The following is a 26,915-nucleotide window of genomic DNA, read 5'->3' as shown; positions in this document are numbered from 1 at the left end:
CTCAGCAGATACTTGGGAAATTCTTTTGTAAGCTCCACTTGTTTTAGTAACTTTCGTTGGTCTCGAGTCAGTTGTTGGTTGCAGTGGATTTTTATGTCTGTTGACATCTGAAACTCTAAGGGTCTTTGAGAAGAATGACTCTATCTTTTTGTTCCGCGTTGTGGATAAGATCGAGCTGTCAGAAATGATGACAGCTCAGCCCTCTGTACCAAGGGCACAGTGCAACCTCAAGGTACCTGCTTAGGTAGAATCAGTATCGTTCTCTCAAAATTTAAGACAATGCTTGGTACTTATTTAAAGAATCTTCCCATCAGTATGATTCGGAAGACTAGATATACATTCCATGACTTATCTTCATCTTATGCATGAAAAGCATTTGAAACATCCAGCTCTCTTTCCCACACTTACCTGATATCTGTCCTGAAGGTTCGACTCTGTCATCTGTGCTCTAGTCAAATCTCTCTCAAACTGTTCTATCCAAACTTTGGTTTCCTTCAAAATTAGTCTGTCTTCTCTCTGGAAACCAGGAAACATTGCAATGTTATTAGTAGTGTATGTACAATTAATCTCTGATTACAATCAGTACTTAGTACACGCCAAATATTTTCTGGTATTGCTCTTCTCCTTGTTCTTCATCTTTTTTGTAGTATAAGAAACAAAACTGATTCCGGATAAAATGTCTTTGAAGTACTAAAATTATCTTTCTTCCTTTCCCCTTTCAACACTAAGGAAACATTCGTGTGGACTGAAGTTAGAGCACTAACTGATTAAATAAGGAAAAACGTGCTCAAAATAGAAAATCTTGCATCCAAAATATACCCAGAAAAGGTGGTGTCTATAAAAGAGACACAAGCCTGGGGGTGCTTCCCAAACACCAGTAACTGATAATCCCGGGAACTGCTATGAATGGAGAAAATTGTGGTTGTCAAGAAGTCATCAAAACATTAGACAAATCCCACCTACTACTATTTTAAATATGCTATTACTGTATTTACTAAATGTACAGAAAACGCACATAGACCATTCACTTTTATTTCCTGCACCCTTGCTGCATGATTCTTATTGTCGATTTACCAAGTCATCTGCAGAATGAGTTGTCCAGTATTCATCCACTTACCCATATCTACAAACACAGAAACATTCCAGTACCAACGAAGTGAAAATTCTAATTTTTCATGGGATTTCATTTCTTATAGGAATGCCAAGGTAGATAGAAACTGATTTCACATGGTTTTCTTGTGTGCACTTGCAAACAGCTTTCAGGTAAAGCATCTAGCTGGCCTAACTGATCACATACCCTTCTTAGTCTTTAGGAGACAACTTGAAGTCCCCTATTGTTATACCCTGGACAGAGAGAGGCACAAAATTTTGGTGTGATCCATGACTTGTCCCATCATTGGGTCTGGTAGATATAGCTATCTTTTCCTAGACAGCTCTTTCCCCCTTTGCTGAGATCTCCTCTGAGAACTTCTTCCTGAAATAGAGGAGTCTTCTAGGCTAGTTTATCTCAACATTTAAAAGGCATTACACTCACCTGGAGGGATTGTGACAGCCCAGGTGAGCCTGGCTCAATAGATGTGGGAGACACTCAAAAATTGCTATCACAAATATTCGGGTGACCCCAGCTCTTGTTTCAGCACACAGAGCCACACGGAGGACTGTCCTCTATGAACCTGAAGCAGCCTTAGCCCCTATACCCATCCTGCCTGATGTCTGCCATTGCTTTCATCTCCAGTGGCTAACGTGCAGCTTGTCACTCCGTATCTCTCAATAGATGGCAATGGAATAATGATGAACTGGTTGTGTATTTATTAAGAAAACCCTGAAACTGGGGCCAGCCTGCAGAACCTCAGCTCTCCCCATGATGTTCTTTTGAATGAGCAGGTGAATGTAATCAAGGTCACGTTTTATTATGAGTTGATTTTCATGAACACAATGAACCTATTAATGAATGCACAGCTCTGATCTGCGAGGGAAAATAACCCCCGTCTATCTCCCAGGAACAGGAAGTCAAACTGGCCACTCCTCCTCCCCGGCCTTTGTCTCAGTGAACTAAGAACGCCACCGCCAGCCTTCTATGGTAGGTATCTTGTCAACTTCTGACATACCCTGGGAACTGACCCTAAGAACAGCTGCTGTTATTAAATGACATGACTTCAGGAGTCATCGGGGGATTGTGCTCTGAAATGACGGCATTAGAGTCTGTGCAGCAGAGGGCCCTGGTGGTGGGGAAGAAACAGACCTTCTGAAGAGGTGAGGGGGATGCAGCTACCCTTACACTCAATATCTCCTTTTGTAATAGGAAAATGAAGTTCTAAACAACACCAAGAGTCTCATAAACTATTGGTTCAGTGGCTTTTCTTCAAATGGTGACTTCCACATGCATTTGAAAGATACAGAAGTCTCTTTGCCTACATTTCATCCAAACACCAGCACACCAAACTAGCTTGATTATCAGCATTCCCTCCTTTTCTCTCTTTTAAACACAAAGGCACCCTTATACTTTTATGGCATACTTATAGAGGCAAAAACTTAGGCTGTGTGGATCAGGAAACAAAAATAATTTCATACTTGACATAAAATTAGTTACTTCTAGCCTTTTATCCCCATGTTGGCATAAATCTATTGCAATAATAGATATTCATGCCCAGGGCCTAGAAATTATATAAAGAAATATGTAGAAGTTAAAAGATAGGCTAAGCACTCAACAACTTGAACACAAGCATTCATTTTGCAAATACTTCTACATGTATGTAGCGTTTACTAAATATATGGACTTTGACCCAATATTGAGCCAAAGAGATGTCCTCAGACTGGGGACAAGCTGGATTTTTACTATTTTCAGTGGTTTTCTGCTTCATATTATAAGATGTCAAAATAGTCACTTCACTTGCCTTCTACTTTGTATATTACCTTTCAGAAAAGCCAACAGAATCACCACGGACCTCTTTCTATTAGTGCTGGTAAGTACATTACTTGATACCATATTAAAAATTAGTGGGCTTAGGTAGACACTAATATTTAGTCACATAGACACATATTATTTGTTATGCCAGAAAGTAAATGAATTTGCATGATGGATAATTAACATTGTTATATTATTAACATAAAATATGCACACTAAATAGAAGGTGAGCTTGAACAAAATGCATGCAAAGGAACGATGAAGAAGCTAAGAAGTGAAGAATATTTGAAACGCTCATTCAAGACTCCTTAAATCTTACCTTAGAATTTTGTATAAAATTGGCAAAAGATGGGAAAACTCGAAATATTTCCTAACAATATGAAAATATACAAACAATATAAATCAGGAGCAAAATTATGTAGAAAAGGATGAGAATTGTTGGAGAGGCATCTATCCACTGATAAATAATAATTTCAGACATATAATGACTTTGAAATGCTTACACAGCTTCCAGCAAGTTACTGAAATTAGCTGACCAGTGATGTTTTTATTTGAACTTGAAATAATCATATGTGGAAATACATATAATCTGTAAACATGCTTCAAAATAGTTTCAAATATTTTCTGTGAAATACGTAAGGAAAGATTATAGGGACTCATATTTTCCCCTGTAAATACACTGCCTGAAGATGCATCTTTCTATGAGTCCCACAGTTAATACTGCACTGTACCTTCTGAGGTCCATCAATAATGTGTTGAGGGGCGAAGAGTAATTGAAAGGCTATTGGGTAATTGAACGGAATTAACTGGCCTATTTTATTCATTTATACTTAGTACAAATTGCCCAAGGACTATGTTAAAAGTTTCTTCATTGGTTTTGCTGATTGAATAATGGCATGGTAAATGTGCACTTCCAGTTAGAAAATGTATATATGTGTGTGTATACGCACATACTTGTGTATATGTATGTATGTATACATGCATGCATATATTTACATTTTACTTATTTTGCACGTGTGTAGGGATTAAATGGAGTGTGCATGCTTCTGGAGCATGGATGTGGAGTCCAGGGGACAACTTCCTGGAGTTCTTTCTTCCGACCGTGCAGGCCCAGGGATTTGAGGTCTTATTGTCGGTCTTGACAGCATGCTTCACTTCTTTACCCGCTGTGCCAAACCACTGGCACAAGGAATCATAGTTTAAATGAATCCATAATATATTCATTGAAATAGGGCCATATAGGTGATACAGAAATGAAATAAACAAAATAAGAGGACATTGTTTTAAAATGAACTAAGAATTTACTAAAACCCAAGTTAACAAATACCAAAGGCTCTGAATGGATCTGCCACCCTAATATGGACACCAGTAAAATCTGCCAAGTTCATTTACACTGTTATGCACCATTAACGGCACTGACAAATAAAAGTTGTAAAACATATTTTAATTATTACAATATTTAGCTTTAAATAGTTAAATTTTATTTCTTACATTATTGTCATTCTCTTAATATTAATATTAAGGCTTCTGTCATGAAGTGTACTAAAAAAGTGTGTCTCTCCTCCCTCCCTCACTTTCTCTCTCATCTGTGTCCTCTGTGTGTGTCCTGTTTGTATATTCCTTCTGTCTGTGTGTCCTTTGTGTGTGCACTCTCTGTGTATATGTCCTGTGTACATCCTGTGTGTGTGCATGTGCTCATGTATGTATGTGTGTGTGTGTGTGTGTGTGTGTGTGTGTGTGTGTGTAGGCTCTCATCTCTAAGGATTTTTGCCTTAAATTCTTGCTCACAGGCATCCTCTTTCACCCAACAAATGTATGTAGCCAGAGTTACTTATCTGTCTGATATGACAATTCGTATCAGAGACATCCCCAATAAAAACCCAGATCACTCATAAATCTACCACGGGGAACATATACATATTTCAAATAGGAAAGCAAGCTGGAAACCTGTGTTGTATGTGGGTGACTCCAGTGCTTTAAATAAAGTTTCTCACCCACGTAGCAACTTGCAAGTCCAGGTTTACCAGCAAAAGCTATAGGCCTGATCGACTGCACCCTGGTATGAATCCACACTAGCAGGAGCAGGGGCTTCCCTTGAGTCTTTCCTATGCCTCTCGGGAACAATCGCTTTACTCATGATTAACTACTCTAGTGGCCAGTCTCTTCCTGGGTGCTGGTAAGAACAAGAATGAGAGGTTTTCTAAACTACTGTCCTAGGAAGCCCAGTTCTACCAACTGCTCCATTCCTTCTGCCCGGAAGCACCTTGAAACAGCTCCATTCATTCTGCTTGGGAGCACCTTGAAACAGCTTCATTCATTCTGCCTGGGAGCACCTTGAAACAGCTCCATTCATTCTGCCTGGGAGCACCTTGAAACAGCAGTCAGCTTCACTTCCCTCCATCCTTTCCTGGGTCGCTGACTCCTCCTGCCCGCACAATACCTGTGGTTCTTGCGGATGTGGCTTCTGCTCCCTGACCCTTTCCTTCTTGGGCCTGTTTCAAAGTTTTTATTATTTACTCTTTTAAAAGCTTTTGCTTTGTATACATCTTCATTATAGTCTCAAACAGCTCCAAAGCTCCAAATGAAATCAGGGCAAAGGAGACAGAGACATCTTAGCAACTCATTCATCATGTGCCCTGGGGTACTTAACCTTAACATACAATTCCAACTTTGTGGTGGCCAATGGCTTGTTCTGAGGTTTGAAAGACTGCAGCAGGACCCGGTCGTGCATCAGTGCCGTGTCCCAGGAAACGAGGCACCTGGTGCGTTGCCTAGAACGCAAACAAGGCCGGGCATCCAACCCTGGAGCTTGAACAAGACTTCAAACGTGGCTGGCAATTTAAAGTTCAGATGAGAGTAGGAATTCCACTCCAAAGAAATAATCTCGTAAGAAAATTTCACCCTGCTGTTTGTCATAGAGAACTGAAAATTTACAGTGTTTAAGTTTGTACGAATAAATCATTGCTCATGCACACAGTGGCCTGCACTGTTTTTCATATTTGTGCAAAAACGACCAAGTTGATGGGTGCTGTAATTTTTTTCTAAAATGCTGTGAGTCTACATACATGTACATAAATATGTTAGAGAATAACAGCAACACTTTACTTTAGATTGCATTTCTGGGAACACATTCTATCTAAAAAAAAGGTCAAATACAGTTAATTTTCTTTATTTTTTTTCCTGTTCAACATGATTTTATTGATTTTATTGAGCTATACCTTTTTCTCTGCTCCCCTTCCTGCCTTTCTCTCCTTCAACCCTCTCATATAGTCTCCATGCTCCCAATTTACTCACGATATCTTGTCTTTTTCTGCTTCTTATGTAGATTAGATTCATACAGTCTCTCTCAGGGTCCTCATTGTTGTCTAGGTTCTCTGGGGTTGTGAATTGTAGGCTGTTTTTTTTTTTTTGCTTTATGTCGAAAAGACACTTATGAATGAGTACATATGATATTTGTCTTTCTGAGTCTGGGTTACTTTACTCAGTATGGTGTTTTCTAGCTCCATCCATTTGCCTGCAAATTTCAAGATGTCATTATTGTTTTCTGCTGTTACTCCATTGTGTAAATGTCCTTATCCATTCTTCAGTCAAGGGACATTTAGGTTTTTTCCAGGTTCTAGCTATACAGGTCATTTTCTTTTCATCCAACATTTTAAATATTATGACAGTGAGCATAGGTCATCCAAGAATGTTGAGAAGTGAAATGTCATTTAAACTATTGAAATATGGAAAATCGAATTGCAGTGAGTAATTAGAACTTGTGCAAAGTATGTCTGACATCCGTGTTTTCTGCAAATAGATACATAAACTTTGAAATTCTAAATTAAATTTTAGGAGATCAGGAAGAACAAGAAACCACCAGAATTTGTGTATACTTGATGTGATGATGTATTAAAGCCCTAAGCTGCTGACTCTCCTTAATTTAAATGTAATTATAACATTTACTACTGGTTATGATCTGTCTGGGGTACCTGTCATATGAACCAGAGAAATCTTTGTTAACCCCATCAGGTCTACTGAGTATTCCTTACTAAGTTATAATTAAATTTATATCCTTGTTCTCATATTAAAATGCAGTCTGAGTAACTTCTTAAAAACAGTAAGTATGTATAAACGTATGCTCTCATTGTGGTGTGATCAGCAATTCAGACAGCAAAATCCTACCTCATTCTCTTGCCCATCACACCCTGCACCGCGGATATCAGGATATTGTGTCAGAAACTGGGCTACATAGGTCATAATAGACTTCTCATCTGGCTTGTCCACATCAACATCTGTAAAAACAAAGCTCAATTATGTGAGTTACTTCACGCCTTAGGTGTTTATCAACACAAGTTTTGAAACATAGTTGCTGCATCCCAAGCTTACATCTTGAACCAAGAAGAAAAGTTTAGTCTGGAGGATACTGGGTGGAAATGCTATCACATGGACAAGGGATACTTTTTGAGAGAGAGCTTTGTGGGAAGTAGCACATGTTCCTTGTAGATCATTTCAAGGCCAATTTATCATTCATCGAAGAAGCTGCATGATTACATAGGTGTCCTGTCAGTTAATAAAAATGCAATAAAACGTGAAGCTGAGAATCCGAGCGAGCATGTGGAATCCAAATGCCCACATGTGTAGTGCTAGTGACTGCTTGTGTAGGTGCAATAATGGCCAACCATGGATAAATATTACCTGATAAATTTTACTGTATCTGACTCCTCAAAGAGTTTCTTCAATGTGGACATTCAAAATACCAGTACTTTAGACAAGCACTCTTTGAGAGACAGCCTGAAAGCATCTCGATTAACTTAGTTGTTGAAGCTACTGATATTTATGCAAAATCAGCATAAGTCAGGGAAAATATGTATGCATATTCAGTAATAATACACGGAGTGGAGCTGCATACACCACTTAAATGTAAATAAATTAGTAAGTATGAAAAACCTGACTGAGTGATCACTGACATTCCTTCTCGCCCTTTGATCAGCTGTGTGCATCTGCTTTAACCACTGCTCAAAGAAACTTTGATGAGGTCTGAGAGGTGCACTGATCTTCGGGTAGAGCACTATGAATTTAGAGTCATCCAAAGGGTCTTTTAAGTCTGTGCACCAGGCTGATGTGCCAATGGCATTTTGTTGTTGTTCTTGTTTTAGGTTTTGGTTTTTGGATTTTGGTTTTTCAAGACAGGGTTTCTCTGTAGCTTTGGAGCCTGTCCTGGAACTAGCTCTTGTAGACCAGGATGGCCTTGAACTCACAGAGATCCGCCTGCCTTTGTCTCCCCAGCGCTGGGATTAAAGATGTGTGCCACCACTGCTTGGCTTGGTATGCCAATGGCAAAGAGCTGTCTGGAATACTGGTATAACCTATTCCCCACAACAGGGTGACAAACACGTAGAAGACACACAACACAGGAAGTTATTATTCCACTATGCACTCCCCAGCTTTATGTTTCTTAGTGAAATCTCAGAAGCCATGAAATATGTGGGTCAGGGACATGCGAACATGCTATGCCTACATATATCAGTTGAGGACGGTTCTGTGTACCTTCAGGATCAAGGAGTCTGGGAATGCCCAGTTGTGTTTCAGCGATGGTGAAGGCATCCTCCAGGTTTTCCCTGTTCGATCTACTTTTCACCTTCTCCAGGTCCACCAGCTCAGGCCGGATGGCATGGATGACGGAATGGAAGGCCAGCCCAGTCCTCCAGCTCTTCCCGAAGTCTTTCACTTCTATTCCCATCTGCCTGAGCGTGATAAACAGAGAAAACAATGTCACATTCTAGACTGATCGCAGCACTTGCTTTAGGGTTTGAATAAAGCCCAGTCATGTCAACCAAAGATGCTCTATGTCAATCAACGGTATATGTCAATCACAATTTTAGAGGGTATTAAGATGAACACATTTTACTTATATAGTTTTCTTTCTTTTCATTTCCTCGTTTATCTTCTTTTCTTAACTTGTTTTGAGAGAGTCTTACTATGTAATTCATTTTGGCCCTGTCAAGTCTCCTCTCTCATACTTCTGAAAGTCTGGATTAGAGGTGATTACTACCACCCAGTATTTTCGACACGGTACTTTTCTATTACTGTGATGGGCCCTTCAGAGCACGTTTTATGCATGTTTTTGAAAGGAAAATGGAATTATTTTAAAATGTGTGAAAATTTTTAAGAGGGGAAAATATTAAGATAAAAATATAATAAGCCTCACGGTGTCCTGTGAGCACGGGCTCTAACAGGCTAAGATGGTGTGTCTAAGTCATGTCAAGTACATTATAGAAGATAAGATACATTGCAATCACATATGTAAGTCAATGCAGACACATGTGCAATGTGCTCCCCACGCAGCTCATACATATGTTCAGACACTAACTCCAGTTGTTCCACCAATCAAGTGGTTTGCAACTGTCTGTCTATCTATCTATCTATCTATCTATCTATCTATCTATCTATCTATCTATCTATCTATCATCTATCTCTCTGATTTCTTTGAGAGAAATTCCTGGTGGTGAATCCTTTATCTTTGGTGGTGAACATGTCTAATGAGAAACCAGTTCTAATTGATGCGGCTGTTCAAGCTGGTGATAATAGGTTCTTGTTGAAAACAGAAGCAACACAACCTTGCAGCGAGGCCTCCTCCAGAGTGTAACTTATCAAGTGCAAAGGGAGCTAGGAAGAGAGTTCTAGAGACTATCCTGAACATCTTGAGAACCTCCTGGAGAGGGGTAAAAGCTACAGACACCGGCGCTTTCGTCACACTTGGCAAATACAATCTTCCAAAGTTTCTTTTCTAAAAATTAGTCTCAACCTGCCAGTAAAGCGGCTCAGTAAGTAAAAGTGCTTGGCTGTGCAAGACTGACCGTCGAAGGGAGTTTAATACCACGTGGTGAAAGAAGAGCAAATCAACTCCCAAGGGCTGTCCTCTCAGTTCCACAGCATGTGATGACATAACAACTTCCCCGTCTCCCTGTCTCTGTCTCTCTCTTTCACACACACACACACACACACACACACACACACACACACACAATCAGTTAGTAAATTTAAAATAAAATTAGTCTTCTTAATTGTATAGATATTTCCAAATGAAGCAGAAACATCATTTAGTTTTTAGCAGGTTCTCAAGGTTTTCATAAAAAATACAGTCTGACACGTCCATGAGTAAGTTGATAAGTGATCTCCAAGTCCTATCCTAAAGAAGAATAACATTTGACTCTCAAACATACTGTGTCTGTGTCTACTGGCTGCACAAAACATATGTGCCAAAAGTAAAACCTTTGGAACTCGTATTGACTTTGTAAATAAACATGTTAAACTATCTCTTAGGGTTTCTGTAATTATACAGCCTATTTGAATATTCTCTGAAGCCATTAACTCTAGATACATATGTAGTTTTTTTCAGCAGAAATCTAGTACCCTCTGTGGCTCCATCCTTGTTTCTGCTTATTTGAATACAATGCCTTCATCTTACCCTCATCCCAACACTTGCCCTTTGTTCCCATTTCTTCATGCAAAATGTTTGTCTCTTTAAGGCACTAAAAATTAGTCCTCAATTGAATAAGGTAGCAGAATTAATAAATAAACAAGCCAATATATTCACCATATAATTAGTTATTTTTTCTGATTTTCTTGAACTTATTGGACTGAAACATAGTTCTCTTAAGTATTTATTATCTTAGAGTAATTAAAACTGCCAGTTCATTTTCTTCTGTTCATTGAAAATATATGGAAAATGCGTGTGTTAATCTAAAGGTATACATATTGTTTCTCATCACATCAAATTAGTAGCTTGCCTTTACAAAACAATGTTGGTTTCACCTCAAATTTATCATCTATGAATTTTGTACAGAAACACAAAGAAACCAGGCCCATCCTGCAAGGCAGTGACAACTGTGTCCAGTTCATAGGTTTTTTGACCGGTACTGTTGTTTACATAGAACTACTAGTGTTAATTTGGATGCACACATGTTTGCTTGCTTGGTTCTATCGCCAGTTTCTGCCCCCAAACACAAAGATTCTTAGTTGGCAGTGACACCCCAATGCTGCAACTCAACGCTCACATTTCTGAAAATATTTGTAAAACTTATTAAAAGCTTGAAGGGCTTAATTACCTTGCATCCTAAAAGACTTTTTTTTTATTGACTTTTCTGTACTATTTGTGCGAAGATATGGATCACAGTTAGCCCAGTGATTACTAACTAGAGTCCCACATAAGATGATTTTAGGAATATTGCCATTCATACGGTGAGATGGGGATGGAATCTGAAGCCCTCACTGTGTCAGGCAAGACGCTGAGACGCACAGGCTGAGGTAGCAAAAAAAGGCAATTTATACAAAAACTATTGGCAATAGGGCTGCATTTTAATATCACGTGGTCTGAAAGAATTTTCATAGCACAGGGATTCACTTTCTGCCCCTCTGCAGTGCATGCAGATATCAAAGAGATGAATCTTAGTAATGCATTGATGGGTAGAGACTTCTCAGGCCCCCAATTATACATCTACTTAAAGACAAGGAAAAGAAAATCGTCATTGATATCAGAATACAAGTTGCATGAACAACTTTGACTAATCACCATATGTGTGTGTGTGTGTGTGTGTGTGTGTGTGTGTGTGTGTATATATATATATATATATATATATATATATATATATATATATACATACTCATGCCAGGGTCTGTTGTGCAAGCAGATTATGATGAACCCAAGCATGAGATCTCTGGTCTGCCTAGGCTGTGGCTACTTCCTGTTTAGTAAGACTGCAATAGCTCCAGGGTTGTCCAGTGCAGTTGCAATGAAGTAATGGATAAGCAATGTAGGAGGGTTTCCAAATTTAATTTTTACTACAGACTCTAAAGAGAAACCACACTTTGCTTTTGGAAATATTTCTCATGACATCTTGAGTCAGAGACTCTCAAATTAGAAAATCATCAACACACTTTAAAAGCTAATCAAAACCACATACATTATTAACATTAATTACATCTTCTCTGTTCATCTTCTCCTCCATTGAATTTTGTGCTTTGAACATTCAAAAAAAAGTCACTATATTTAGTGCCTCAATATTTCATAAGGTCTTGTTTATAATTACTTTCCAGAAGTAGATAATTGGATTCATATTGGACTTATGCGAGCAAGCCTGGAAGAAAATAAATTAGTTTTTTATGTCATTAGGGAAGAACAAATGAAAATACCATTTTTAATATAAAGAAACTTGTCCCAACTGAGAGCAAACCACAGAATAGGCTGATCAATGGAAACCCCACTAAATATGCTAAAAGAAGCCCCTGCAACTACTGCATTTATATCCACTATAATAAAAATGTGAATCTCTGTAAATTTTGGCTACATGTAGTAACGCTAGAGTGGACAGAGAAATCCATGTTCCAGATAAAGACCAAAGAGGGGGAAAATGTGTCTAGAAAGTCTCAGAATATGTAAACGTTTTCCCAAGGATCTCATCTTCAGCTTACATTGTCATTAAATAGAACTCAGAAGCTTTTAACGAGGAAATAACCAAGCATGAACCTTTTACAACCTTCTAAATGAGAGCAGAAATTCAAAACAATGGCCTGATTAGAATTAACCTCCATGCTATGAATCAAAGGTGAGTAATCAAGCTTCTTAATCAGCCTTAATCACGTATATGAAGCAGGGATTAATTTTATCACAGGGTTTCCTAGGGCACGAGTAGTACTTGTGTGCCTATATCCATTTTTTTTATTACTCTCTGTGTGTGCTCTTGTGTGCTTGTCGAGGTCAGATGACAACCTGGAGCAGTCCTCACCTTTCTATTCTCCTGGGATCTAACTCAGGTCGCCAGGCTCACCAAATGATTGGTTTTACTGGCTGGAGCCATCCGGCCAGCACTTTTGTTAATTGGAGGAGAAAAAAAGCAAAGGTTGAAGAAAAGATGCTTATCCAATATCTTCTCAAATCCCATGACCATGAGAAGTGAAGGGAGCATTTCACTGGCCTCGAGATCTTTCAGGACTTCAGGTTAAGCAAACTGTTGGCACTTACTTGCCTGCTGTGTGTTGGACCCACTTTAGCAGAGTCTTTTTGGCATTGCCTTGGATCTTGGCGGTCACCTTGCGCTTGCTTGGTGGGCTGGCAGTCTCAGTGCTGACCATGCTGTCCACAGAGGAAGCACTGCTGGACAGAGACTGCAACTGTGGGAGGTTGCTGGTCAGCTCTTCGATCTGTGTGTGGGAACAAGCAGAAAGCAGTTAAGATAGTCTTTGTTCCTTTTTGCTCAGGGTTTACTTCCCCATGGAGAATGACCAATCTTAGCATCCTTTATGCCCCGGGGGGGGGGGGGAATGAGTTTTTACAGGGTATGGTTAGTATCTTAGCCCTTTGAAAAAATGTTTTTAATGCTAATCTACTGTATTTTGTGTGTATGAGTATTTTGTACACGCATATGGATGTGCATCATGTGTGTGTCTCTGGTGCCCGTGGAAGCCAGAGAAGGCCCTCAGATCTCCTGGAACTCGAGCTACAGAAGGTTATGAGCTGCCATGTGGGTGCTGGGAATTGAACCCAGGTCCTCTGGAAGAGCAGCCAGTGCTCTTAACCCTGAGCCATCCCTCCAGCCCCTCTTAGTTTTCCTTGTACTTCATGTTACATTGCTGGGTGTATCTTACACACAGAGATAAATATTGACTTGCTGAGGGGATTCATTGATGCTAGAGTTTGAGCTGTTTCCTGAGGGTTGGGAGACTTGTCTGCGTGGTGATAATGAGAGGTACTGATTTATTGAAGGAACCCCTGGGGGAGCTGCATTGGGAAGGAGCTGGTGAGTCTTAGGGTTGCCATGCCTGCAAGCCCAGTACCTCGCTTTTCTCCATGGCTTCTACTTCTCCTTTTTCATGCCTGCCACAATGTCACCCACCATGACATGAAGCCAAGGAGCCATTCCTAAAGCTGCCACATGTCACTCAGACTTTCAGCTTTCAAAGCTGTGGCCTAAATGAACCTGTGTTCTTTATATATTGCAGTGCCTTGGTTATTCTGTCATACCAATGGAAAGGAGATTGACGTAATTATTAAGGTAAAGCCTAGTGATTAATCTAGACACAAAGGCAGGTTCACTTCTCCCTGCTGTGTCTAATAGAACATAGAAGGGTTCCCTGCCCAGGTAAAATCAAAGTAACATTTTCCTGAGCTCCTTCTATATGCACACATCTTGCCGCTGTGGGATGTCTACATTTCAGATTGATTGTCTTGGCATTTCTTTGGGGTGGGGGAATCATATATGACAGGGTTGAGTGGGAGAAGCAGAAATTTTTCTCTTAAAATATGAATGTGGGGAGCCACACTTCTGCTGAGTCAAGGATCAACTAAAGGGTACGGAAAAGAGGGCATTATGAATTTCTGCCACCCTATCCCTCTTGGATGTCACAGCAAGCAAACATGTAGTACAGTACCTGGAAATACAGTATAATGGTCCACATCAGCCCAAGAACAATTGACGGTCGGCCATCAGCGATGTCAGTAGCATTAATGTTGACTAACTTAATCTGTTTGAAAAGAAAACAGGCTCAGTAATTCACCAGAATATTGTGACTCATTGAACTATGTAATAATTAGGATGTTGTTAGATAATGATAGCATTTGGTCATGCCTGTGTAATAGCACAAAAAATAATAATGCAGACAATAGAGACAAATGGGCAAATGGGTTTATGAAAGTTTAGGGGCGTTTGTTGAGCTTACAAACTGAAAACAACTGGAAAGTAGAGCTCAAATTTTTATTTTATTTAAAGTTTCAAAAAACACAGCATAACAACATGCAGGGAATTGCCAACAAAAAAAGTCAAAGAAAAATGCAGCTCTTCTTTATATTTAGAATTTGACTAAAACAAAAGAAAGCAGGGTAAGCAGCATTAAAAGAGCACTTACTTTGATGGCTTTTACCAAATAAGACAAAAGGTTAGGTTCTCTTTTACCTATAAAAATCAGCAGCTGGAAAGTCTAAAATTTGTACTAACCGGTGATCCTCTGTACATGGACTGACATGGAAAACAAAGGAGAAGATAATGCGTACGGGTAAACAGACTACAGAAGGGCTACGTTGTCCGCTGGAACAAATGTAGACCAGTTAGAGCATGGCAAGGAGACAGGACTTGAAACAGAACTAAGGACGGCCGGGCAACCTCAGGACGGACCAATATTATAGGAACCGTGGGGTGAAAATAGAGAATTTCCCAGCAGAGGTCAGTCTGCTACAATTGTTCCTAATTGCCTGCTGGGATGCTTTCCCTACTATTCAAAGTTCCTAAGCAGTGCCATGAACTTAGAAGGCCAGTCCCTATGCCAGTCTCCAAGCAAGCAAAGGGTGTCGCTCATCACCCCTCCCACCTTCCCTACCAAAGAAAAGGCCATCAACAGCCTCTCAGAGGCCATGCTCAGTAACCCTCAGCCAAGTTCCCAACAAGGAGATCCCTAATAAAATTCAGACATTTTTAAATGGTTTTCTTCAATGACAGTTTGTCAGAGATTGAATTGGGGTTCTTTCTATGCTCAGTCAATACAATATTTAATTCATGAATCCTGTGCTTTTTTAAGTGTACGTTTTTTTTTTTTTTAAAGATGTAGGGTTATTCTGTGAAACCAGATATTGGCAAAGAATACCTTCTCTTTATAAACTATACCTTCTATAAATTAAGTCATTAAAGTTTTCACTGAGATATTAACTAGAGGAAAGTTGTTCTTTTGTTGGATTAATAAATATGCCCCAGAAAGTAATTAGGTTTTATTGCCAGGGAATATCCTGAGAGTCTCTTCCATCCTGTCCATTTCATGTCCTGTGGAAAACCCAATGAGAGTCAGAGAGAAGAAAATCCCTTTGACCTAAGATAAGAGCGATCTCAATATGGTCCCAGCACTGCACAGAGGCTGCAGTTGTCTGTGTACACATCCTGGTACCTGGGGCTTTCCAGGGCATCGAAGTCACAAGATCCATTGCATCACTAACTCCCCAGAATGTTAGTTGGTGCTGCAATGGATACAAGCTAAGCTTGTCTCAAGTTCCCAAGTCCTAGGAAACATTCAATTTGACATTTGTGGGGAAGTAATTCAAATAGCCTGGTTTCTAGACATTCGTGGATATCCACGTATAAAACTGGTTTGGCTATTGCTCCACACAGACATTCTATGTTCATACAAATAAGATAGGGCTGAATCTGAGAGCTATGCCTGTCAGGAAAGAATTGTGGCAGTAAGTAATGAACTCATGAGTACTTACCTTCGACCTAAGAGCCACATCTAGGGATCTACCTGGAAATGTACCTTCAGTGCCATGCAAGAGCTTATAGATTGCATCACTATTTCTATCTGAAAACTAATCAAAACTGAGAATGGCTTATAAATTATGTCATAGCCTGGCATAGGATTGGTATGTAAGCATAAAAATTGAACAAGAAAATCTATATAAATAGATTTTGGGCGATTTCTTAAATATACCTCTAAATAGAAAAGCTAAGTATACCTACAGCATTCTACCTTCACGTAAGAAAGGAAGAGGAATACAAACACACAGCTCACTTGTGAGAAGACATACAGAAAGGACGTCAGAAACCAGAGACTGGTTACCTGAAGGCTGGAAACAAGGGAAGTGAAAATAGAAGCATGGTGGGGGGAGGGGTGCAGAGAGAATCTGCAGTATTATTAAACTTTTCCTCTAAGAACAATGATGATGACTAACTTCTCCCAATAAACAAGGAACTAAAGGCAACCTGTGTGTGTGTGTGTGTGTGTGTGTGTGTGTGTGTGTGTGTGAGAGAGAGAGAGAGAGAGAGAGAGAGAGAGAGAGAGAGAGAGAGAGAGAGATGCAAAATGAATATAAACAGAAACAAATGAGTAGGAGTATTTTTTTTTTTGTTTTTCGAGACAGGGTTTCTCTGTGGCTTTGGAGCCTGTCCTGGAACTAGCTCTGTAGACCAGGCTGGTCTCGAACTCACAGAGATCCGCCTGCCTCTGCCTCCCGAGTGCTGGGATTAAAGGCGTGCACCACCACCGCCCGGCCTGAGTAGGAGTATTTTATCTATAAAAACTGTAAATATAATTCAGTGGATCCAGAAGAATAGAACTAACCTAGGCCAAAAGGAAAATAGTTTTTTTTGATGGATACAATTATCATGTTACTGCTCTCTAGTTCCTCAATATAGTCATACAGGCACATGGATTAGCAATTCTAAAACTATTTTAAATTTAAATTAGAGTGGAAAGGAGAGAGTTATACATTGTTGATGAAATCTAGGTCTCTCATTATCAGAGAGAGCTGAAACAAATGAGCAGAAAAGGTCAGAGGAAACAGTTTGTACCGGCCTGGAATCAGGGTGAACTAGTAGTACACACACACACACACACACACACACACACACACACACACACACTAAGACACACAAAGACAGGCAGACACAGTGAAAGACATACATGAATATATAGGAGTAGCTATTTCTGTGTGTGTGTAGATAGATAGATAGATAGATAGATAGATAGATAGATAGATAGATAGATAGATAGATGGATAGACAGACAGGCAGAAAGAAAGAAAGAGAGAAAGAAAAAAAGAAAGAAAGAAAGAAAGAAAGAAAGAAAGAAAAAAAAGAAAAGGAAAGAATGAAGGAGGGAGAGGTATACATACATAGATTAGAAAACACACATATTTTCCAGAGCCATTTCTCAAAAGAACCTAGCTTCAACAACATCCCAGCAGCCACACACAGATCTAGCACACAGATCTGGCTCATAGTGACCATTCACAAATGAAAAGAAGACCTTCTTGGAGCAGTGCTCAATTTCAGACCCAAGGAACAGAGAATATGAACTAAGCCTGAACATGTGTGACCACATGATACAGAAGAGATGAGGCCAGATCTATAGGATGCAGATGCCAGCTGCAGGCACTCTCAACAGCTAAGCAAGAGTAAGAAAACAACACAGCACAGCAACTACAATGAAATATAACTAGCAAATAAAACAAACAGATAGCGCTAATACCAAAAGAAATTAGTTAAATAAATAGTTTGTTTCTTTTTAGAAGACTTTCGGCATGTATAAGCAATGAGAAGAAGCTAAAGCCAGAAGTGGGCAAGTGGAGCAATAACCAATAGAAAGCAATAGATGTTAATTCTTGAGAACTAGATAATAACATGGTCTTAATTATTTCCCTTAAATTATTTCGCGACTGTAAGTGGAAAAATAGCCACATCACCATCTGAAAGCATCCAGATGCACTGGGGTTTGAATGTGTCACTGACATTATATGTGAAAATATAACCCTTAACTTCAGTCAAAGAACATTTGCTGAATTAGACTCTGGTGGGTTACTAGGGCCAGATGAGGGCTTTATGGTGAGGCTTCCCATGGCAGGAAGGAAAAGGGGCCTGGGCTGACATGGGGTTACTCTATCTCAGTATGTGAGATCCACCATCACTTGGTGATACAGCCAGAAGGCAGATGCTTTCATCAAGCTCTTGGATACTCTAGCTTCCAGAACTCTGAGAGAGTGATGTTCTGGTTTGACAAGTCATGCGGTCTTAAGTATTTTGTGATAACCACAGCTAACAGACTAGGGGGCCACCTTATCAACTGATGGGCGTTCACATCATCAGAATTACAACAGAAGAAGCCTAGGTCCATCTGCATGATATACTGGGAACGATGTAACAGTGCTTCCTTGGGAGTCATGCCAGCAATGTGGAACTACAATCTAATCACAAAATCACACCACATAAGACCAAACTGAGAGTTTCCAAAACTAGCTAACTAGCAGTATTAAAAGTGCCAAAGGTCACTAAAGGCTAGGGGTGCATGGAGAATTGCTGTAGATTGGGGGACAATGAGATTTGCGTTAGATTGAATCTTGGGGCAACAGCGCATCTAGACCACTGTCTGTGCATGTGTTAATATGGCAGACTGGCCTTAATTTTTCTTCTTTTGATAACAGTTCCATCATTACATATGTTCTTAACATGGAGGGAGTTGGGTGAAGTATATCTTTTGTATCTTTTCTGTAAATCTAAATTATTTTACTTCGCTGCTGCTTGTCCGTGTTGCACAGACAGCATGCACTTGTGGTCGCACAGACAATAGTGTGAATGCCAGCATGCCCAGACTTTCTCCTTTCAGTGTGGCCGTCACGTTCCTTACCTTCCTTCCTTCAAGGAACTTGAGTGCCGTGCCGATGTTAGCCACTGCATGAATGCGCTTTACCCGGCGTCCTTGTTCACATGGCTGGGGAAAGAAAGGCATGGCTGTAACAGCATGTATGCTCATTGAAAGATCTCTAATTCCCTCCCATGTGTCAAAATAAACACTGAAGGAAGTGGGAGAGCAACCGCCATGACACCATCTCAGTGAGGTGAACAAGCGTGTAAAGGCGTGTTATCTCAGCAGTACTGGGGAGACACTACTCACTTCTCCATAGAGGTTCAATCGCAGATCTGTAGTGTGTTTTCCTGGCTGATTTCCAAGAATTAAAGCTCAACAAATTCTCATGCTGTCTACTGAGACAGCCATGCCTACATGGCAAGAAATATTTATATGAAAAGTACTTTCAGCCACTCATTACCCGCCCCCCTTTCTTTAGCTATAAGGACATACAAGGATGTTGACAATTACTAGTGATCTTTCTTGAGTTGAACGACCAAAACTTTGAAGCAAATGAACCAAGAGTAAAACTCGGATTATGAGAACTAAAATGCTTATCTTCTTTTTCTTTGCAAGGTCTGCTCCACATGGTTTATGTTTATGTGATGAAATTCACTATGCATATTGTCTGTCATATTTAGCAAGAATATCCAAAGCAATTTCAGTGAAGTAAATACTGTAAGCCCAGTTTTTGTGTATTGGGACCACAAATATTAATGAGATACAGTTGCTTTATTCAAGGTTCTGATAATGTGAAAGGTCTCTATGAACCTAGAGCTCTAAACAATATCCCAGGAAATTCAAAACCACGTGTTATAATTTCACAAAGGTGATAATTTTAGATTGCAATTTTTAAAAATATTTAAAATAGAAGATATTTTTATGCTTTTTAGTGTTGTTCTTTCCTAAGAACTTATTTACGTCAATACATATGTTTTATGTTTTGTCTCATTACGGGTCTATGCACAGAACACTGGTTTGGGTTATTTAATTAACTATGTGTTACCACGACAAAAGCATTTGCAAGTGCACCAACTAAGATAGTCAAGACTCAGAGTACCAACACCATATTCTTTCATCCCACCTATATCCATTCTTATTTCCTGTCTTCCCACACCCTTGGCAACCATTTAAGACTCAGCCCAGCACATGCCTGTCTTTACAGATTAAACGCATTTATATGAAGTCCTCAATGTTCTTATTTTAAGCCGCGCACAACAGCTCAATATGTCATCTTAGTTCCCTGTTGCCTAATATGGGAAGGAGGGTTGCCATGAATTCAAGGCCAGCCTAGGCTAAAGACTGAAACCATAAACTAAGAAAAAGAAAAAAAAACATTAAAACTATTTGAGCTTTTGTCTGTATTTAAAGGGTATCTCTGTAATAGTCACTTGAACCTTTTCTACACATCAATTTATTGACAATATTTACCTAAACTGCCTCTGTTGTACAGGGCTCTCGTTCATAGTCAGCCATATATTCAGGTCTTGTTTACACTTTTCTGATAGGAGCTGGATCATTTCCAGGTCATTGCTGGCTAATAAATCTCGTATTTCTCAGCTTTTGTACAAGCGTGATTTCCCTCAGGCGTACTTTCCCTAGAATTGCTGAGTCAGTGGCAAAATGGTTTCCAATGTTTAAATGCTACATTTTTCCAGAGGGTAGTTAGTGCTCTGTTCACTGTTTGCGACAGCGAACCACAAAGATAAAGATAATTTTGTCCATGTAAGTTCCCTTCAACACTTGATTTGACAGATGGCTTTTCTATTTTTTAAATTCAGCATATGTTCTGCTCCCACTCCAGTGCCCATCTGTAGATCCCTGACCAACCAGCATTGGCATAAACTTCTCCCTCTGACCTGCGGGTTTCTTTTGTCAAATTCTTTTCCATATTTCTTGCCCAAGTCTCTCCTTTGAGCCATTGCTAGCTTTTTGTTTAGTGCATGTACTTTGCACACCCTTGCTACAATGCCCTTCTAAGCCTCTCCCAGAGCAAACTGTGTCTGTCTTAGGTGAGAAACTTTGGCCACTTTCTCCTGTCTTCATTTTATAAATTCTTAATTTAATTCTAATCAAGTTAAATGAAGAAAATCTTCACATCCAGAGCTTTTTGTCATGTATTACTTTTTAAACTCTATTTTCTAAAAGATATTCATTTATCTTCTCTAAGTGTGACAAGACTTAGGTACCGAAAGCTCACAGATACGAACTGTCCATATGTTTAGGATCTAAAGAACAATTTCATCTTTTTAATTTTTTAAAATTTAGGTGTTTCTTCATGTTTTTTATTGAGAAATCCCTACTTTCTCCTGTATCTGACATTAACCCCTATATTATATTGTATAGTTCCATTATGCTTTCTACTTCTCAACTCTATTAAATTTATCAATATGAATACCCCATATCAACACCACACATTCTAATTATATCTACAAATACAGTGTCTGATGTTGAGTTAGCAAATTCCTTCTGCCTTTCTTCTTCAGACGTGTATTGGCTCAATGAAGAGGAGATAAATGCCTGTTATATTATCTTGACTTTATATTTGCATCTGATTTTCAGACAATAATGGATTCTAGCTAGTAGCTATTCTCACTACAAGGCTGTAAGCTCTTTGGGGATGTCAGCCATATTTCACTCATCCGTGTTTCTCCAGAGGCATCAGAGAGTGGCTTATTCAGACTGCAGATATGAGAAATGTTAGCTTGTCAGTAGGCAATGCAGACTGTGGAATCGAGGTCAGTTCAGTGACTAAGAGCCCTGGGGTGAACATGAGGGACTGTTGATGCTCAGGCTTTCCCAAGTACCTACTGGTCATGTCTGAGCAGATTAGCAGGCTCCCCTGAAGGCAAAGTGCTGAAGAGTCCTCCAAAAAGCAGGCATGTTTCCAGGTCAACCAAACAGATTTGAAGGGCTCTCTCCACATTGTTGGTATGTGTCCACGGTGTTGCTATTGGAGTTTTTTGTTTGTTTGTTTGTTTTATGGTTTTGAGTTTGTTTTTTGTTTTTTTTCTTTTACCTATATGGCAAATAGTCACATTCTTTAAATGTCCCACAGTTGATACTCAACAAAATAGAGGGATCCGAGACAAATAATTGAACATATTTAAAATGCCCTTAAATAAAATCAAAGCCAAGGGAGCCACAGCAGGTCATCAAAGGGACTAGAAGATGGAGCCCTCACCCTGAGATGCTGGCAAAACAGCCTGCTAAGCCATTTGGCCACATTTCCTGAATGCTGATCAGAGCCAGAGGCCTGGGCTGCACTTCTGAGATGCTCAGGACATTGCTTGCTACAGAACTGCCCTCGCCCTGGGATAATTATAGAATTCCCCACTGTGCTGACGATCCTAAGGACAATACTTTGTTCACATTCTTGCTTTGAAAGGCTGAGAAAATGCCTAGGGCCTTCATTCCTTTGCACCCTGTTCTTCCTCTCTGCAGAATCTTGGACCGTAGCACACACGTGCAAAACTGAAACACTCGTTGATAATCTCAAAGTAGCTTCAGTTTATGTGGCTGAGAATTTTAAGTATCAATAAACAAAAGCTCAGGTTAGAAAATGCCCTTCCAGCCTAGTTTCCCTCTCTGCCAGCCGAAGCTATAAAAACTTTTGTTCTTTTTACGGTCCTGTATTTCTAACTATACATGAATGGGTAGGACATTTTAACAAAGAACTGTGTTATGAAATGTCCACTACTGCTTTTCTAGAATAAGTTAACTCAGAATTTAAATGCCTACCAAAAATGAGATAGCTGATCAGTTAAATACAGTGGCAGAGTTAGATCTGATACTTAGAATGACAAGTGTGCTCTTCCAACACTCATACAAGGCTCCTTCAATCCTGATGTCAATTCAGGTGGGTTTAGGTCAGGAAGCCAAAGGAATGTGCTTTGGATCTGATATTCTCCCATGCTAGCACTACTTCGTATGCCGACATATAATTTAGCTCATTTACATGCCCGCATGCTCTGAACTAGCTGTTCACGTGTGATCTGTTGGGCTCCTTCCACAGCACAGCATAGACAAGCATTGGAGTGCATGTGGTTGGCTAAGAAAGAAGGATGACTTGGGAGTGTGACTGAGAAGGAGGGATGCTAGTTAAAGGTATGTGGCGGGAACTTCCCACTGAGGACAACCGGTCGTAGGTGCCCCTGGGGACTTTACAGGGATGCTTCTGGGACCTCTGTACATGTCTCAGAAATGGAAAACTTTAAGGGTCATGCAACCATCCCTGGGCTCCGATCCTCACTACATAGAAATCCTGAGGGTTTTTTGCGACCTAAATTCTCTTACATTTCAGACTGATGGATGAGCTTTGCAGCTCTGATCAGGCTCTGATCAGCAATCCAGAGCAGAGAGGCCTCCCATCACCCAAAGCAGCCATCAAAGGTGGACTAAGATGATGGACACCTGTCCACAAGCATCTGCTGCCCTGCGGTTTGCACTGAATTCACACCGGCTCGTAGTTTTGAATAAATTCTTACAATGTACTGTGTCCAGGGGAAGAGTGAAAACTCGATAATCTCTGTGGTCATGATTGAAAAGATACAAGAGATAAACTCGAGGGGTCCCAGGCCCTTGGATCTGTGGAAGGAACATAACACTGCTTGTTTTGGACGCAGTCTCCTGTCCTAGAGGAGGCAGAACCCAGAGTTAGGTCTTCACTGCTGCTGTGATCCTCCTGTGCCTGCTTGTTTGATTGGTTGTCCCATTTTCAATTTTCTAGAATGAACTTGGAGCCCACACAAAAGCAGAGCCCTTCACCTATACTTTATACTAACTTAAGGACAGAAGATTCCAGGGAGATTTGTCACCCCCCCAAGCCTCTTAGGGGAGATTGGGGTGATCCAAATGCCTAAGTGATGGCTCCTGCCTACTCATCTTTAGGTGTCAAGTGTAGAGCTTGAATTTTGCCGCCACAAAGGACATCTTTCATCTGAAACGTGGCACATCCCAAGAACTTTGGTGTTCCCTGCATTATCTGTGTGAGTTGTCAATTTAGACAGCGTTAGTGGAGTGCCATTGATGTGGGAGTGTCATATATCAATCTGTTGATTTCATTGGTTAAGCAATAAAGAAACTGCTTGGTCCTGATAGGTTAAAACGTAGGTGGGAGGAGTAAACAGAACAGAATGCTGGGAGGAAGAGGAAGTGAGCTCAGAGACGCCATGCTTCCCTCTCCTGGGCAGACACAATAGCTCTGCTCTTTGTCCGATGAAGCAAGCCGCCAGGTCAGACATGCTGAATCTTTCCTGGTAAGACAGGTGCTACACAGTTTATTAGAGATGGGTTGATTGGGATATCAGAATTAGCCAGTAAGGGCTAGAGCTAATGGGCCAAGCAGTGTTTAAAAGAATACAGTTTGTGTGTTGTTATTTCGGGGCATAAGCTAGCCAGGCGGCCGGGGTGCTGGGGACGCAGCCCCGCTGCTCCTATTACTACATGCCATGACAGATGTCCACGCTGTAGTCTCAGCTACCCCTAGACTCTGTGCCGAGGATCACGTGAGCATCAGCTAACAGTCAGTCTGATCAGTGCACTGAGGCCTCATTGCCCCTCCTCCATCCACGAAGCTACAGTTACTGACATTTGATTTTTCTCACAAGTACAAGGCTTTAACAAAAAGATTCTAATAAGAGAAAAAGAAGTACTGTCAATTCCAGACTTCTTATCTAGGCTATGACAGGACATTTTGAAATTATTTTTTAAACTCTGTTTCCCAGTTATAGAAAGCATTTATTTATACTTTATGTCTGTAGCTACTTACGGTTATACTCCGATACAGAATAATACATATTTTATTTATTTATTTTTTATTGTTTTTATGGAGCTATATATTTTTCTCTGCTCCCTTCCCTCCCTCCTCCTCCTTTTCTACTCTCCCCCATGGTCTCCATGCTCCCAATTTACTCAGGAGATCTTGTATTTTTTTATTTCTCATGTAGATTAGATCCATGTATGTCTTTCTTGGAGTTCTCTTTGTTATCTAGATTCTCTGGGGTTGTGAATTATAGGCTGGTTTTCTTTGCTTTATGTCTAAAAGCCACTTATGAGTGAGAACATATTATGAAAAATGCAGTAATATAATGAAAATATACTTCCCTGCTCACTGCCAATGTTGCTGGCACTCTGTGGGTTTTATGGGACATAAAACTGTTTCCTGAGCATTCAGTTTTTGTTACAAGTGATTGATGATAGGGGATGCCAGCCAGAACATGGCAGGTGCCATATTGCTTTCCAACTGTTTTCAGCAGACAGCTATATAAATACTAAGAGACAAACCTTTCACATAGGACACAGATGCAGTCGTGGTTAGTTTTTTTTTTTTGGTCAGTTTGCCACAAACTGGAGTGGGCTGGGAAGAGGGAACCTCTATCAGATTGTCCTGGAGGCAAGTCTGCAGGGCATTTTCTTGATTAATGATTGACATGGGAAGACCCAGCTCACTGACAGGTGAACCTGGATTGTATCAGAAAACAAGCCGAGCAAGCTGTGGAAAGCAAGCCAATAAACAGCAGCCCTCCATGGCCTCTGCTTCTGTCCCTGCCTCCAAGTTCCAGCCCGAAGTTCCTACCCTGACCTTCCTTCATTGATGGATTATGACTTTAGATTAAATTAACTCTTTCCTCCTTTAAGTGATTTGATCAGAGTTTTATCATAGCCATAGAAAACAAATACTTAAAGTGAAGCAGTTGTTGGTTTGTTAATTTATAACCCAGTGATCTCCCAGATAGCTTCAGATGCATTGTCCACCTTGTCAGGGCACTGGTGATTCTTCCCTCTTAAACATTATTGTCACTTCAGTCATGGTGCTTTCTGTCCACAAGAACAGGAGGCTAATATACTCTTTGTTCCCTACATGAGGTAAGAGCCAGTATTTCGGGATATTAATAATTACTACATGCTATGGGACAATGGTTTTACACTGTAAAGACTTGTTTCTTGTACTTGTTTAATAAAATGCTGATTGGCCAGTAGCTAGGCAGGAAGTAGAGGTGGGGCAATGAGAAAAAGAGAATTCTGGGAGGAAGAAAGAGTCAGTCTTCAGTCGTCACCCAGATGCAGAGGACACAAGATATGACTGCCTCACAGAAAAAGGTTCCAAGCCACATGGCTAACACAGACAAAAATAATGGGTTAATGTAAGATGTAAGAATTAATTAATAAGAAGCCTGAGCTACTAGGCCAAACACTTTATAATTAATGTAGACCTCTGTGTTATTATTTCTTTGGGGCTTAAGGACAGCGGGAACCAGGCAGGTCGGATGCCTCAGTCAACAACTAAGGAAGAAGTTTCTCTCCTATGGCTAGTGCCATTTTGGCACACAGTTCTGTCATTCCAGATGGACACAACTGAACAGGTAGGGTCAGAAAAGATCCTTACCAGTTTCTGCCCCGACAGGACCTCCAGCAGAGCAAGCAGCTTGACACCATCTTTCATGTCTTCAAAAAGGTCATCCATCACCATGGGAGGCTTCCGCTGCAAGACAAAATGTCACTCGCTGGGGTGAAATTCATATACACTTTATCATCCATCCATCTGTCCATCCATCCATCTGTCCATCCACCCATTCACTACTTATTTGTGTTATGAGCTGAACCAAGGCTGTTTTATGCTAAGCATAGGCTCTACCACTAAACTATACTCCAGACTCCTTGATTATCTTTATATGTAATTACCAGTTACATGTTGAAAGCTTTAAGAAGAAAATTAGACTGGCATAAATAAAACTAGATATCTAAAAACCTCATTACACCCTATCACTGAACTCAAAAAAGTCAAGCTGGTGTCCTCATAGAGCCTCCAGCCCCACTGACTAGTGCTCAGGTCCTGGAAGGTCCTCTGCATGCTACTAGAGAAGAAAGGTAA

The 26,915-nt window shown here is 40.2% G+C and overlaps 1 protein-coding gene across 1 annotated transcript; it reads right to left on the bottom strand.

Annotated features, from left to right (window-relative positions):
• Positions 1-408: 408 nt before the first annotated feature.
• Positions 409-26,507, bottom strand: LOC142842220 (nesprin-1-like; the record flags this gene model as incomplete). The annotated part of the gene is made up of 9 exons (XM_075959082.1): positions 26,430-26,507; positions 19,043-19,126; positions 14,878-14,898; positions 14,315-14,407; positions 12,909-13,087; positions 8,435-8,631; positions 7,070-7,179; positions 3,225-3,275; positions 409-516 (listed from the first exon to the last, which is right to left on the bottom strand). Coding segments are annotated over exons 1-9 (921 nt in total), but the record flags the coding sequence as incomplete, so codon positions are not given.
• Between the last annotated feature and the right edge of the window lie 408 nt (positions 26,508-26,915).

Source organism: Microtus pennsylvanicus, unplaced genomic scaffold, assembly GCF_037038515.1.
Source record: "Microtus pennsylvanicus isolate mMicPen1 unplaced genomic scaffold, mMicPen1.hap1 Scaffold_285, whole genome shotgun sequence".
Taxonomy (NCBI): domain Eukaryota; kingdom Metazoa; phylum Chordata; class Mammalia; order Rodentia; family Cricetidae; genus Microtus; species Microtus pennsylvanicus.
Note: the sequence above shows the minus strand (reverse complement) of the source record. Positions and strands in the feature narration are given on the sequence as shown.